Source organism: Thamnophis elegans, chromosome 10 (assembly GCF_009769535.1).
Source record: "Thamnophis elegans isolate rThaEle1 chromosome 10, rThaEle1.pri, whole genome shotgun sequence".
Taxonomy (NCBI): domain Eukaryota; kingdom Metazoa; phylum Chordata; class Lepidosauria; order Squamata; family Colubridae; genus Thamnophis; species Thamnophis elegans.
This window is the reverse complement of record NC_045550.1, coordinates 18,608,289-18,624,187: the sequence shown is the minus strand read 5'-3', so window position 1 is coordinate 18,624,187 and position 15,899 is coordinate 18,608,289. Positions and strand designations below refer to the sequence as shown.

The 15,899-nt window shown below is 41.7% G+C and overlaps 1 protein-coding gene across 1 annotated transcript in view; it reads right to left on the bottom strand.

The window, feature by feature from the left end:
• The window catches only part of SORCS1 (sortilin related VPS10 domain containing receptor 1), a 611,780-nt gene extending 597,825 nt beyond the window's left edge, over positions 1-13,955 (bottom strand). Inside the window, exon 1 of the mRNA XM_032225618.1 lies at positions 13,194-13,955. Within this exon, the coding sequence (XP_032081509.1) occupies positions 13,194-13,955 (762 nt within the window). The remainder of the gene's footprint in view (positions 1-13,193) is intronic.
• Positions 13,956-15,899: the final 1,944 nt, after the last annotated feature.

Here is a 15,899-nt window from a genome sequence, read left to right as displayed (position 1 = left end):
ATCTATGTCACAAATTTCAAACAGAGAAATTGCATATTTAATTCCATGCAATCTCAACATATTCATCTGCCCAGCTAAATAAGGTTTAACTTATTTTGGATGATATTTCTTAAAATATAAAGTTTGTAATCTGAACGTGCTCCTAAGTAAGGCATTGTCATAAGAGGCAGAAAGAACAATACACTGATAAGTTACATGGTAACAATTATCTTCATTCTTAATGTGTACTAGGATAGTGGGTTATGGCTGAAGTAACTGAGGCGGAGGCAGAAATAAAAGGCTAACAAGTTTATTCCTGAACGTAACACGCTAACAAATGGAACTGGCTTGAGACAGGAACAGCACAGCTTCTCATCTGACAGCTCCCTTTTTATACTCGGGGCTGTCAGACGGTAAGCCAATCAGCTGTCGATTATCTCCCGCCATTACACAACTTTGGTGAGCATGCTCAGAACATGACACTCCTTCCCACCACGTTCGCGCAGGCGTAGTCTTGCAAGTAGGCTGGGCGCCGCCGAACCCGGCTGAACAGCGTGGCCCTCTTTTGACGTCTGGGGTGGACGGACAACTTCCCGAGGAGTCGGACTCTCTGGATGGTGGCAGCGCGGCAGACAGAGGCAACCAGGGATGGACCGGCTCCCCCGATAAGTCGTCGTTTTGCACTTCTGGGCCGGCTGCGTGATCATTCACAGGGGCTGCGTGTCTGGGCGCGGTGCCGTTCTCCCTCTGGGGCTGGGCAGGCTGCTCCGCTGGGTTCTGTCTGGCCCGCTACTGATCGCAGTGGCACCGCCACACTTGGCCATCGTCCAGCTTCACCCTTTAAGAACAGGGCCGGGTGTGGTCAGTCACAATGCCCAGCAGCCACAAAGGATGGCCTACATAATTTCTAGCATATACTGCTTCCCCCTGGTTGAAAGACCGGGTCCCCCCGGTGGAGCCTAAAGGTTTGACGGTTGAGTAATTAGGGTGCAGCCTATCAAGGGCGGTTCGAAGACGGTGGCCCATCAATAGCTCTGCGAGGCTCACGTTAGTGGTTGGGCAAGGCGTAGTATGATGGGCCAGCAAGAAAACATTGAGGCGTTTCTGCCAACTCGCTGGGCCCATCTTGGTGAGGGCCTCCTTGGAGGAGCGAACCATGCGCTCTCCCATACCGTTGCTAGCTGGGTGGAAGGGAGAAATTAACGCATGCCGAACCCCCAGAGAGGCTAGGAACCCTTCGAACTTGGCGGACGTCAGCTGTGGTCCGTTATCGGACACCAGCACGTCCAGGATCCCATGAGTGGCGAATAACCTCCTGAGGGCCCCTATCAGTGCGTCTGCAGTGGTAGATGGCATCCTAACAACTTCCAACCATTTGGAAAACGCATCTACCACAATGAGGAAGACCTGACCTTGGATGGGGCCCGCAAAATCAATATGCAAACGGGAACATGGTGAGCTAGGTTGTTCCCATTCCCGCAGCTCCGCTCTAGGCGGAGCTGTCTGCGAGCCCTGCAATTGGGGGCACCGTGAGACATGGTTGGTGATGTCCTGATCTAGCTTAGGCCACCATAGGTAACTATGGCCTAATGCCTTCATTCATACAATACCGGGATGGGCGCAGTGCAGCTTCTGAAGGACTGCGGCCTGTAACAGGGGGTGGGACAATGACCCTATGGCCCCATAACAGACAGCCATTCTGTACAGAGAGCTCCGGCAGGCGAGTCTTGTATGGAATGAAATCTGGCCCTACGCTGTCCTTAGGCCACACTCTCTTCACCCAATTTAAAACCCAGGAGATTACCTGGTCCTTTGCGGACAGCCGGGTGATGTCAGCAGCCGTGACTGGCAGGCCAAGGTCTTCCACCAACAGCACAGAAGAACTGGGCACAGGGTCTTCCAGCGCGTCGGGCAGGGGGCATCTACTGAGGGTGTCAGCGTGGGCAATCTGCTTACCCGGCCGGTGGAGAAGGACATAGTCATAAGTGGCAAGGAACAAAGACCACCGGGTTATACGAGGGGACATCACCTGTGGAGCTTGCCTGTCTCCAGCAAACAGCCCGAGGAGTGGCTTGTGATCGGTGACAATCTGGAACTGGCAGCCGTAGAGATAGTGATGGAACCGCCGGACCCCGGCCACAATGGCAAGGGCTTCCTTGTCAATTTGCGCGTAGTTTCGTTTGGCCGCGGACAGGGTTCTGGAGAAAAATGCCACCGGGACCTCTGTGCCATTTGGTAACTGGTGGCACAGGACCGCACCGACTCCATACTGGGAAGCATCAGAGGCCATCAGCAGGGGCAAGTGTTCGTTATATTGGGCGAGCACAGCATTTGACACCAGCAGCTGTTTTACCGCCGTGAAAGCGGCGGCTTCTCTGCGGCCCCAGACCCAAGGAGCTTTCAGGTCCAACAGGTGGTGGAGCGGTTCAGCCACCGAGGCCTTGTGGGGCAGGAACATGGCATAGAAATTAAGCAGTCCAAGGAAGGCTTGGAGTTCAGCTCTCGTGGCCAGAGTAGGAGCCTCCAAAATAGCTTTGGTTTTGGACGCAGTGGGATGGATGCCCTTTGCATCCACAAGGAACCCTAGAATTCAACCCTGTCTACAGCGATCTGGCATTTTTCCCACTTGACTTTCAGTCCCATTTGTTGGAATTTAGTTAACACTGCGCGCAGTCTGGACATACGTCCAGCCCAAGGAGACTGGGTAGCACTGCCTCAACAACGATAAGTGGTAGCCTGTCCTCAAACCCTTTAAATTGGACATTAACTTTGCTAGTGCCAATCACAGGGATCAGGTTTCCCTGATAGTCTCTAAGAGTCAGATTGCAGCTGTTCAGGCGGCGCTTCGCGAGCTTCAGAATTAGTCTTTTTATGGTGCTCCAGGACACAATGGAGGTGGCAGAGCCGGTATCGAGCTCCATTTGACACGGAGCCCGTTCGATGTGCACCGTCAGTTGGATCTTCTTCTTGATGCTGTGGCACAATTGCCAGTTGATTGATTCATCTCTCGGGGTATTACGAAGGATTGCGTGACACTCAACCCTTGGTTTCTTAGGTCCCTCCGGCACCCAACGGGGACTTCGACTCTTGGCAGCCTGGAACCCTGGGGCATTCATCAGCTGGGAGGCCTGGCACACTCTGGCAATGTGCCCTCTTCTGCCGCAGCGCTGGCAGAGGGCTTGTCTAAATCTGCATTCAGCTCTTTCGTGGTTGTCTCCGCAACCGATACATGCAGATTTAGGGTTGCCCTTGCCTCTCACATAGCTCTTTTTGTTCGCCTCATTAAGGTGGTTTATGTCCTCCTCCTCCCCTTCAGACTTTGTATCTTCGATTACTTCCCCTTGGTGAACTGCAGCTCTGCAGGACTTTCCCAGGGGGTCAGTAATAGCGGAGGGTTGGTGCTGCTTAATGGCAGCTAAGGAGGTCGAGGCTAGTTCTGCTGCTCGGGCCTCATCTAATGCGGACTGGAATGACAGGTCTGCCTTCGCTATGAGACTCCTCTGTAACCTCAAGTCACGGATGCCACAAACCAGCCAATCGAGTAAGGCGTTATCAAGGTCTCTAAATTCGCAATGGAGGGCTGCCGTTCTTAGCACGGCCACATAATTATTGATAGTCTTGCCCTCTTCTTGGTTTCTGCAGTGAAATGAGTGCCGGCGGGCTATTTTGGATGGTGATGGAGCGTAATGGCTCTTGAGTTTTGCCATCAGCACCTGCCATGGAACCACTTTGATGGGGTCTGGGGCTGTGAGAGCCTTTGCTGTGTGGAAAACGCCAGACCCACAAACTGACAGGAAAACCGCACATTTTCTTTCATCAGTTAAGTCAGTGAAGTCGTGCGCGACTAGGAAACATTCGAACCGGGCTATATATGACTTCCAAGTCTCGGAGCCCTGGCTGAACGGCGCGAACGCTAGGGTGGCCATTCCTGTCAGAAATCAGCAGCAACATCTCGTCGCGAGTGACAGAGCTCGGTTCCACAATTGTGACTTCAGCTCGCAGTGACCAGTTCTCTCCTGACCTCAGTTCGGCGATCTCATCCTCATCACCAGTAATGTGTACTAGGACAGTGGGTTATGGCCGAAGTACCTGAGGCGGCAGCAGGAATAAAAGGCTAACAAGTTTATTCCCTGAACGTAACATGCTAACAAATGGAACCAGCTTGAGACAGGAACAGCACAGCTTCTCATCTGACAGCTCCCTTTTTATACTCGGGGCTGTCAGATGGTAAGCCAATCAGCTGTCGACTATCTCCGGCCATTACACAACTTTGGTGAGCATGCTCAGAATGTGACAATTCTGAAATCAATTTTGGGTTAGTAATAAACGTAATTTGGAGCTACATTTAAGAATTATTCATAATTTCTCATACTACATAATGTCAAGGATATTAGTTGGTTTATATGAGTATGATAAATTAATCCTCATTAATATGGTTAATATAAAATGAATATTATATAATTTTATATTCAATATCATCTCAATGACAAATAAGTTCTCTTGCTAAATAGCCCCTCACTATAGGAACTGCATTCGGTTTAATCATCTGATAGCACATCAAGCCAATTCTTTCAAAATGTATCAATCATCTTTCCTTAATTCCTTTTCAACACTACAAAGTTATTCTTTGTAGTGATGAAGATATATTCGTAGGGCACCTTAGTGAAGGAAATTACATGTTTAGAAGGTGGACAATACAATAGAGATGTATCTGGAGATGGATTATCACAAAGACAAAACAATTATAGCTGCCATTTGATATAGTTCTGACGCATGAAAAGCCTCTCTGTCAGAAAAACAATTTTCTATTTCAAGGTCTAGTTGCAATTTGTGTTGGTTTATCTCTATTGAAAGTTTTCTGACTCTAAGGTTTGGTTTACTATCAGCCAAATATATGGGAGATTTGTAGAAGAAATGGAACAAGAGACGACGATGCTTCAAATCGTAAAAAGGGGCAAGATAGATTTTAAATGGCATTACCTTGGACCTAGTGATGCTTCTTGTACTTTACATATGTATCATAGAGAGCCAAGGTGGCACAGTGGTTAAATGCAGCACTGCAGGCTACTGCTAGATCAGCAGGTCAGCGGTTCAAATCTCACCGGCTCAGGGTTGACTCAGCCTTCCATCCTTCCGAGGTGGGTAAAATGAGGACCCAGATTGTTGGGGGCAATATGCTGACTCTCTGTAAACCGCTTAGAGAGGCCAGAAAGGCCTATGAAGCGGTATATAAGTCTACTGCTATTGCTATTGCTATTGTATCATGTATTTTTAAACAATTGTATTTTAAAATATAAGTACACACAGAAACCCACACTAATCTGATATTTTTCTCCATCTCAAATGCAAAATTATTTTAAAATAGTCAGTTTGGAGTTGTTTGGCTTCTGCTATCACTGTTTATACAGTATAAAGGATAAATACTCCAAACTAAAATTGCAATAACTTTGTCTTTGCAACAACAAAAGCATGGAATATTATTTCAATTATTTCTCTAACAAATCAACTTACAATAAAAATATTTTCTCCTGAATCTGATTTCTTTACATGGTTAGCCAGATATTTAACTATAGGTTTTTCTAAAGGTGTAAATTTATTTTTCTGCAGAGTGACTTAATTTATGCCATACATTGGCCAATGCATATGAATATTTATAATATGTACATGTATTGTATTTGGCTTTTACATATGATCAATCTTCTTGGAAGGAAGAAGCACACATGTTTTCACTAATTCATTTTTAATAAAATGTTAGAAAGTTACATAGACTCTAAGCAGGAAATGATATGTGAAACTGTTTGTCAAGAGAGGCCTATGGCTGGAGTTGTCCAATTCTGTGGTTGCTATGGTTCCATCCTTTGTTAATGACTTTCTATTGCTATGTATGAAGACTTGCCTTTTACTTTACCACCTCAGTGTTCAGTAACTATTTTGAGAGGCTATTTACTTAGCTGAGTAGCTGAGTAATTTGTTCCTACAGCCTTAAAGCTTAATTTAATAATAATACTTTATTTCAAGCATGTAATATAATATTTCATTCATTTTCATGTAATTCTATTAGTCTAGTATGAGGAAGAAAATTATGGGGTGGTTTTTTTTTTTAAATTAAGCCTGAGACATATATAATCAAATTTATACTGTCCTCTAAACAATGATAATTGCACAACACGTGAGTTCTGGAACATGATTATAGCTTCTCACTTAAAACAAAAAAAAGGTCTCAAACACACTGCATCAATCAATGTAAATTTAATTACAAAATAATAAAGTTTAATTATGGGATTAGATTTGAAATTTATTATGATGGGATAAAGCAATGCTCCAGCTTCCCCTTCCTTTGAATTTTCAATTTCTCTTGATAAATTGTAATAATAAACCCAATACAAATGAAGTATATAAAAAAGACCCCAGTGATATGGAAATAAACAGTTATGATTATTCATCCTTAATGTTGCCAAACCATACTCCACGCAGATGTCTTAAAAAGAGAAATTTACAAATTTACATCACAAAAAGAAAGGAACTTGAATGTTCCTAGGCCCTAAATTTAGATCCAGAAAAAGTTGCCACTTTTATCTACAAGGTAATGAAGCAGAATTTGGAGGGTTCCCATAAAATCTTGTCAATTACAACTTTCTGCCACTCTGCACTGACCTAGCAGAACACTTACTATCAAATAACATAATGTTCCATACTTTATCTGTATTTTACCACAGGCTAAGGGCAAGCCATATGGCTAGTATTAGAGCTGGCCAAAAAGCAAACTACAATAAAACTACTGCCATGATTGTTCACTAATGAGACTGGTGATTAATGCAATCCTTACTATTTTAAGGTGCAACGAATTAAGGAAAGTGATTGGTGGCTTTCCCTGGCTTTATTTCTTTCCACAAAGAATTATCTATCAGCAGGAGAACAACCATCAATCATTCTCAAATATGGGTAGGATGAGGATGAGTGTAGGCAGGTGACTGAAACATTAGATTTAGTCATGTATCAAATTACCTGAGTAATAAGTTACAGACATGGAAGTGTTTAGTGCCTGTGATGTGTCTGTCTAGTTATCTTCACAAAGAATGGTTGCAGGCACAAAGGAAAGTTGTGCAGTAAAATGGGAGAGAATGATTGGTAGCAGGTCTGTTCCATCTTCAACTAATGCTGCAAGATAATGGCATTGCTAGCAGGGAGTCCTGTTCTATCCCTATGACTGGCAGGACCTAAAAGTAACCTATGGGCAGTCATGAAGCTGTAGAAAAATAGGCAAAATTGTGTCATCATTTCCCACCATAATAATAAACTAATAAAATTATTGTAATGTGAAGTCCTATCTTGGATGACTGAAAACCTGTAGCATATCCGAGACAGTGTCAGAACCAGCGTCACACAGAATATAGCCCTGTTTATAAGTCCACACAGGATCTGGCACATGCTTCGGAAATTATCAGGCATTGTCTGGGCAGATGCCTCTATATAAACCAGGTGTCCAGTCTCTCTTGAAACCCAAGCTAAATTGAAGGGCAAGCCCCATGGAATAAGAGGAATTCATAGTAATATGAAGTACTTATCCTAGATCCTATCCCTGACTGTGTCAGCAACCAGATTGCTCTGTCATTGATTCAGCATGAATCCACCACAAAAATTGTGTCAATGAAAGATAGAAAACAGATTTTTAAAACTGGAAAGACAACTATGATAAGGTTGAAATGAAAGTAACATCATGACAGCATGTCACACAAATGATTAGTGGGACATGTCCATGCAACAATGAGGAGCCCAGAGAGTGCACCTCAAGTTTCAAGCTATCTTCCATCATTTTTTCTTCATCAGAACTCTGCAAATTCTTCAGTGAGGTGTTTTGCTGGCAATTTCTTTTTTTAAGTCCATCTGGGCGACTCCTCAAAGCGGCAGAGTAATTGCTCACAGACTCAATGCACCTGCTTCAAAGTTTTTAAAAGGTTATCTGGTCATGTCAGATTCTCCCATGGAATGATTTCACAGTCCATATAGTCACCAGGAGTCAACCTCAATGAAAAAATATTTAGCATTGCTGTTCTTATCAGCCATTGCAGAAGAGAAGTACAGTGCTAAAATTTCATTATCCGGCTTCCAAATGTTCTTTTGCAAAACAGGCTTTGATTTTAATTGCTTATTCTCAAGATACTTTAGAACAGTTTTAGAATTTCCTTTGGCTGGCATTTTGAGTTCACATTATTACTGAAAGGTAGAGAAGGTTGTTGATGTTAACACATCTCTCCATCATTTTGCAGCTTCCCTAATTGCCCAGGCTTCCTAAACTGAAAAGACCTCCAAACAGGTATTCTAGCACAACATCTTCTCTTGGGATTTTATTGAAGACTGCATAACAAAATGAAGAAGAAGAAAAAAACATTTACTCAAACCTTTTGACCACTCTACAACTAAAGTAAATGCCAGAAGCCGGGACAATTTCACACATTTGTGAAATGTGGGCGCAACAAAAGCACTTCATTTCATAACCTGGTCTAAGTCAAAAGACTGACATCGCTTGAAAACCTTTGTTGCTAGACACCAAAGGACAGAGGATTTCCCTTGAAACACATGGTTGTCAACAACATGAACAACAGAAATGAGGAAGTGACAAAAGAAGCAATAAATGTACTGGCTGTGTTTGTCTAAGGAGAACATAGGGAAGCCTGGGCAGGGGTATAATAATACCTTGATCACTTGGGAAATACATTGTTTGGGCCTTGTCATGATACAAAAGTGTCTCATTCTACTTTTGTTTGTTAATCAGAGATTTGGACAACTTAAATATAAATGTAGGACATGTAAAATTCCAAACAAGTTTGAAAGCTATGCTTGAATCTGAAAAGTATAAAGAAACAGTTTCTAAAGTATAGCTCTTCTGCTGATGAAAAATATTAAACAATAGTTACTACTTTGTAATGTTATGTTGGATGTCAACATTTAATTGCAAAGGAATATCCAACAGAAAAGCAAATTCAATAACAATACTCATATCCTTCTTTTAACTTTCAATCATTACTACCATTTTTTCTGATAGTTGTGAGCCTTTAATATAGCAATAGCAGTAGACTTATATACCGCTTCATAGGGCTTTCAGCCCTCTCTAAGCGGTTTACAGAGAGTCAGCATATTGCCCCCAACAATCCGGGTCCTCATTTTACCCACCTCGGAAGGATGGAAGGCTGAGTCAACCCTGAGCCGGTGATGCATTGCAGCTAAAAATTGAAGATCTAGTCTTGCATATCTTTTATTTCTATTCTGAACTATTATACACAAGTTAAAAAATCAGATCCTTGTTTTAAATCGGAGACCTGATCAATACAGCTTTATTACACTTGTGGCTTCACTTTCCTTCCAAGGATTTCACACACATGCTTTCCTCCATGTGAGAGAGGCTACTTTGAGTGGGGTGATATTTGCAAAGTTTCATAGCTAAAATGGGCTTTACCACTAGTTTACCACATCGAGAGCTTATGCACTGGAGACAAATTCCTTGTGTGTCCATTCACACTTGGCCAATAAAGAATTCTATTCTATTCTAAATATAAGTTTCTCCAAAAGCAGACTTTCTGGAGACAGTGAAAATAGCTAGTGCTTTTAATATTTACTATTTATGCAACATTCTTGAGAATAGCCAAAAAAGATCCATTCATAGATATTATCACACAAGCTTTTAAAATCCTTCTTAAACATACACATATTCATGAATCTGCCTAATATCACTACAAAAAATTACAGATTAGTTAAATTTAATTTACCAATTTTGAAAGAAAAACTTGGTTTCCTAAACACCTTCATTCCTCTGGTTCCTTTGCTCAATCAAATATTTATTTTAAAACTTAGAGTCAGTTCTACTACTTGTCAATCAATAAATCTAAATGCTTGTTTCTCTACTAAGGACAAATTTCCAAAGCTAACTACTGTGAGTCTCATTATTTCATTAAAATATCTCCTCTTTAATCCAATTTGTCGTATAAACAGCTGTGGTTAATCAGTGATAATACAAATTTATTAAGTTCACCATTAGCCTCTCAATTTCACTACCAATATATAGTGATGGCCATACAACTAAATAGCTTAGAAAAAATTATGATGGATAAAACAATCAAAACAACTAGTCGTGACAGCTATATATGATGTCTTGTAATTGAAGAACTATTCTTCTGAATATCAATTGCTGAGAAACATAAGTGGAGTAATGCAACTGTATTTAGGTCTTCTTGATTTCTAATAGGCACTAGTTCGCTATTATGAGAATCCAACACTGAGCAGGACAAAAATTTAATCGAATCCACCCTAATTTTTCATATGGATCACGTAAAATCACATATCAAAACAAATCCTGATTTTAATATAAAATATCTTCCAGATGCACTTTGTTCAATGCACCCAAGTATCTTAAAATGCCTGGATAATGAGAATGGCAATTCCATTTTATTTGCATTTAAAAAAGGATAAATGTTGAAGTAAGCAACAATTATTCTGTGGATGGACAACCAGTAAATGGGATTTGAATGTGGACTGACATGGTAAGATATAAAAAAATGCAGATGTGAAGAAGGGAAATAATTCCAGACTGCATCACTGCTGGTGTCACTATGACGTCTGCTACTGTCAAACCAAGTATGTAATTTATGGTTGTAGACACAAAACAACTGCTCAACAATTGATGCAAAACTCAGCTTTAGTTTTGTTGCATAAATTAAACCTTTTACATTGTCCCGATTGCCTAGATGCAACTGGACAACAATGAATTTTATTTTAAAATCTTGAGAGATTGTAGGCAACATGTCACTTTAACTTCAGAAACAAGATCATTTAAGATTGTAATAGATATTCCAAAAGGCTTTTCTTCAGCCAAACAGAATGACTCAGCACTGTTTTCATTTTATTCACTGAGAAACCATTTAAGGAATAGCTGAAACACTCCATTCTACATTATTCACACAACACTGAATATCTAGTGAACAAATATACAACTAGAAAAGGAAAGACTGATATCTTCTATGTAGGAATACCTCTAAACACTTCATGCATTAAAGGACACAGTCAAATTAATTGAAGAACTTCCCTACACCCCCACCCTCTGGAAATGAGCAATGAAGAGAAATAAGAAATTTGGAAAATTATAACCCCAATAATCAGAATTATAGCTTGTTTTAATGTAAAGTGCACACAAAATCTTCTGTTCTTCAAGAATTTATTCTACTTTTAAGTTGCAAGATACGAAGACATTTCTTGTTTAAGCAATGACAAACTTGATCTATAAGCTTTAGAAGTCTGCAGTTCAAGGTGGATTGATTTTAATGGATTTGTTTCAGACATTTGATAGCCAAAATGAGTAAGAAGGGGAAAGGTCCTATAAACCTACAAGCAAAGCAGGATTTTTGCTTGTATGGTTTGATTAAAAAAGTTTTTGAATAGCTTATGAGATTACAGTTTAGTCAATGAAATCTAACTCCTCTAAAAGTGCTGATGACATCCATATGAATACTAAATAATTGCAGTAAAATTAATATTTTTTAACATTACTTTCATACAAAAAGGGATTTATGGCAGTGGTGAAATTCAATTTTTTTTACTACCTGTTCTGTGGTGGGCTTGGTGGGCATGGCAGGGGGAGGATACTGCAAATTCTCCATTCCCATCCCATTCTGTGGCCAGTCAGAGGTGGCTTTTGCCAGTTCTCCGAACTACTCAAAATTTCCGCTACCAGTTCTCTTGTCAGAACCTGCTGAATTTCACCCCTGCTTTATGGTCAGATAGCTAACTTCTCCATTTTTACAATAAGCAAACTGACAATAGAAATAAAGGAGCAAAGAAGACTGTGAAAAATTATATATCCCTGAATAAGATTAAACTTTTATCTCATTTTTTGGGGGGTTGGTATTTTTTTATTTGTCTCCCTTTAATTTCTTCTAGAAGGCTAACTCTGATGTTATTATATGGAGCGCTCCAGTCTGCATTATCCTAGTGTTCCCTAAAAAGTTCTTCCAAAAAAACAAGATTCTAATTGCAAAACACTGATGTTAAACAAGTAGTTAAACTATTCATTTGGATTGAGCTTCATTACAGCAGCACAGGACACCTTAGAAAGCTAGAATTACTTTTTGTAAAGATACTTATAAGGTAAGAATTAGATTACCAGACATACAGAACAGAGAAAACATCTCACTGGAACAATAGGGATAAACCCAAGAACAACAGGTAAGAGAAAACTCTACTTTTCTAACCAAATGCAGAGAGACAGCTAAAGGCAGATACTGAGCCTTGACCCAGAAACCTATGTTCTTTTAAGGAATTTGAGGGAATGGGAAATGAATCAGGGGCAGCCTAAAGGAGATTATAACAGTAGGTAAGTCTCTAATCACCGCTGACCCTTAATGATCTTTTATTGTAGGTGATATTCTCTCTTAAATGAAAGCTAGGGAAATAATGAACTGGTGACACTACACAGACGAGAAACACTTCCTGATCTAGTGTCCCAGCACCAGGAACACAAGTGTATATACACTTTCTAAAAGCAGCTTATATCCTGAAGTTTGGAAGTGTAAAAAGGAAAAGAAAAGATTGGCTTATTCATGGACAGAAATAAAGATAAATCTCTTCTGAACAGGAATGGATAGAAAGAACAAAAGAGTATCAATCAGTACACACTACTCAGCTTCAACTCCTAACAGGATGCTTTACACATTTCCATTGCTCATCCTTAAATGGTATGTGAAATGCTTTTTAAAAAACTTTTGCTTTGCTTATTCCATACTAGGTCTCACACACAATTTTATCCCAATAATCTCAGAAAGCCTTAGTCTAGCCAAAGATTTAAAAAAAATGTAAATTGTCAATGCAATCCAAGGCAGTACCAAGCAGAGCCAGGAAACTTTCTGATTGGAAAAGGAAACCCTTAGAAACCACTTCAGATACAATAAGATTGTAAAAAAAAAAAAAGAGGGAGAAAAAACTCTTCCAAAAGAAACCAATACTACTACTACTGCTGTTATGAATAATTGCTGTTGCATTCATCATCATCATCATCATCATCATCATCATCATCATCATCATCATCTCCAGCACAGAGGAAAGGGAAAGCAGCGGGCTACATCTTGCTAGAAAGCAAACAGCAGGGAAGGATTTAATGCTTGCTGGGAGAGCGCCATCTCCCTGTCCTGTGCACTGTGGTCTGTTGCTTAATTGTTATGGCTACTCACACTGCTGTTGTGGCCCGACCAGTGCACCATGGCTTGGTTATGCGCCGAATCTCCAGTGAGAGCAAAGGTCGTGCTTGTCAATTTGAGTTCTTCCTGTCGGAAGCGCGTGGCTTTTGCCAGCAGTTGCTCCGACGCTGCCCGCGCCCTGCTCTCCAGCGGCGCGTCTCTTTCAGCCGGAGCTCCTCTGGGTTTCCGACTCGACCGCCTAGTCCGATCGTGCCGGTTATTCTTTCTTCGCCGGCTCAGGAGCGTCGATCCGGACCTCCGGCTGGCCTCCGAAGTGGCCCCTCGACGTCCTCCGCTTCCCGCTGGAAACAGAGCGGCAGCCGAGGCTAACTTTTTGCGGATGGGCCTGCCAACATCCGGAGGAGAGTGTCTGGGTCGGATCGGGGAAAATTCTTGCAGATCGCCGGTTACTTTGCTCGGTCCCATCCAACCCTTTGATCCCATGCCGACACGTTTCTCCCCGACAGAAGCAGCCGAGATCGGACTGCCGGCATCCGCCGCCTCTTGCCTGCGATTCGCGGGCTCCTCACCTCTTTTATCCACAGGTATCTCTCCGGCCCCATCGCCTCCTCGTGCCGTCCTCAAGTTCATTAATAATCCTCGGGCTGGTGGCTGCGGCTGTAGCTGCACCTGCCAGCGGCACGATCGGCAAGTGATGTCTGCTCCGATAAAGCCAAAAGTAAGGATCAAAAGCCAGGTCCGAGCGGCGAGCAAAGCGTAATGCCACCCTGGGTACCAGCTAGTAACTTTTCCCATTTCCCGGAAAGCGGTTGGGGAAAACAAAAAAACAAAAAAAGCAGCGCCGATTTGAGGAAAAGGGCAAATGAACAAAAACAGAGCGCAAATCGAAAGGGGGACGCTGCAGATGTTTTAATTGTTTTGAATTATTATTTTTATAATAAAAGATGCCAATAACTCCACTGAAGTTTCCGACTCTGGCGTATTTGAAGCAGATAGAAAAAGGGAAAACGGTGCTCTTTCTTTTTTTCTTTCTTTCTCTTTCTTTTTTCTCTTTCGGATTCCCGCCCCACCACCACCACCAAAAGACTGGCGTTGCTGATCGGGCTTTTGATGGAAGGGAAAGCCACAACCACGGGGGGAGGAGCTGAATTAAAGAGAACGAGCAAGGGAGAGGGCGCGCCTCCCGCCAACGCACCCTGGCTAGTAAAGGCTGGTGCTTGCTTGGGTAGCAGTCGCAAAATCGCCTATCCGCTTGTTCCCCCGCCTTCTTTCCCGGCGCTCTCTCGCCAATCGCTTCGATTCCCTGGGATTTTCTCGTCGGTATAGTTAGGACGCGATGGCCCCTCATTCACTTTTCCGGAGTACTAGAAGTACCGGGGAACACGGGGACTGAAATTAAAGTGCTTGATAACTCAGCTGTACTTCGCCATCGTTCTCAATTATATTTACATTTAGTGCAGATCAGTGAAAATTAGGAAAAGCAAGCAACTTGTCTATCTGCCTGTCGTCTCTTCATTCATTCAGAGTGTTTGTTTGTGTGTGTACGCGAGTGCGCGCTCTCGCCCTCTCCCGCTTTTAAAAACTAAGCAGAATATAGCTGAAATGTATAAAGATCAATTTTCGTTTCCCCTTCGTCTGCTTTTTGCACCTTCTTGCTTCTTAATAGAAACTCGTTTTTCATTCAACACCGGATTGGTTCTCAATCACTGGAACTCAGGATTTGGAATCTAATATCCGGAAATGTAGTAACATCTGTTTCTCAGTCACTGACTTCTTTCCACCGCTATTGGGATCAGCATTCTTGCATTTTGTACTGTTCCGTCGGTGATTAAAATGTATGTTGCTGCAAAGCCACTCATCCAGGATGTGGTTGAATCTGACCTTACCTTACCTCAGGGGACAATTTCTATTCATATAAGATATTAATGTTTGCCTTAAGTATAAGTTTGCAAAAGCATTCAGCTGGAAATCTGTACATGCTGTTTGGATATGAAAAATTGTACAGTGATGCCTCAGAAAATAAAATGCAATCATGTGTGTGTGTGTGTGTGTGTGTGTGTGTTGTATTTGTGCATGCATGCATAATTTTATTGGCAGTTAAGTCAGGATAGAAATCACACCACATGAATACAGAATTGGAAAGAAAGAAGCTTTGAGCCACAAAAGATTGTTGGAGTTGGCAACACAAAATGGCTTCCACCAGGTGCAGAATTTGCCATAGTTTAAACTTTTTTAAAGAGGACAACAAAAACTGCATTAAGGCTGATGAAAATAGGCGAACAAATAAAAACAGAAATGTTAATCTTGGAACTGTGTTAATAATGGTAATAAACACAAAACATAGTCTAAAACATATTTGTTGATATGCATACTTACTGGCAGTTGATTCAAAAATTTCAAAGGATTTAGATTAAAGTAAAGGATGAGGTTGCACAGTTGCACTGTAGGCATATGCCAGGGGCATTGTAGCTAATATGCCCATAAAATTGTGAACTTTTCAATAGGAATAATTTTAAATCCAAAGTGAGGAAGAGTTCTCTACCTTCCTCTATAGACTGCCTTCTCTTGTTCACTAAGAAAAGAGACTGCCAAATCAGCGGCATGGCCTTCAAAAAGCACCTTTGTCCATTTATACTTGGGAAGCAATTGCTACTGCCTGCTGCATTACTCTTGGACTTAAGTGGTGGCTGTCACCAGGAATTGAGATAAATAAATCACTCAAACATTGCAAAGATCTGC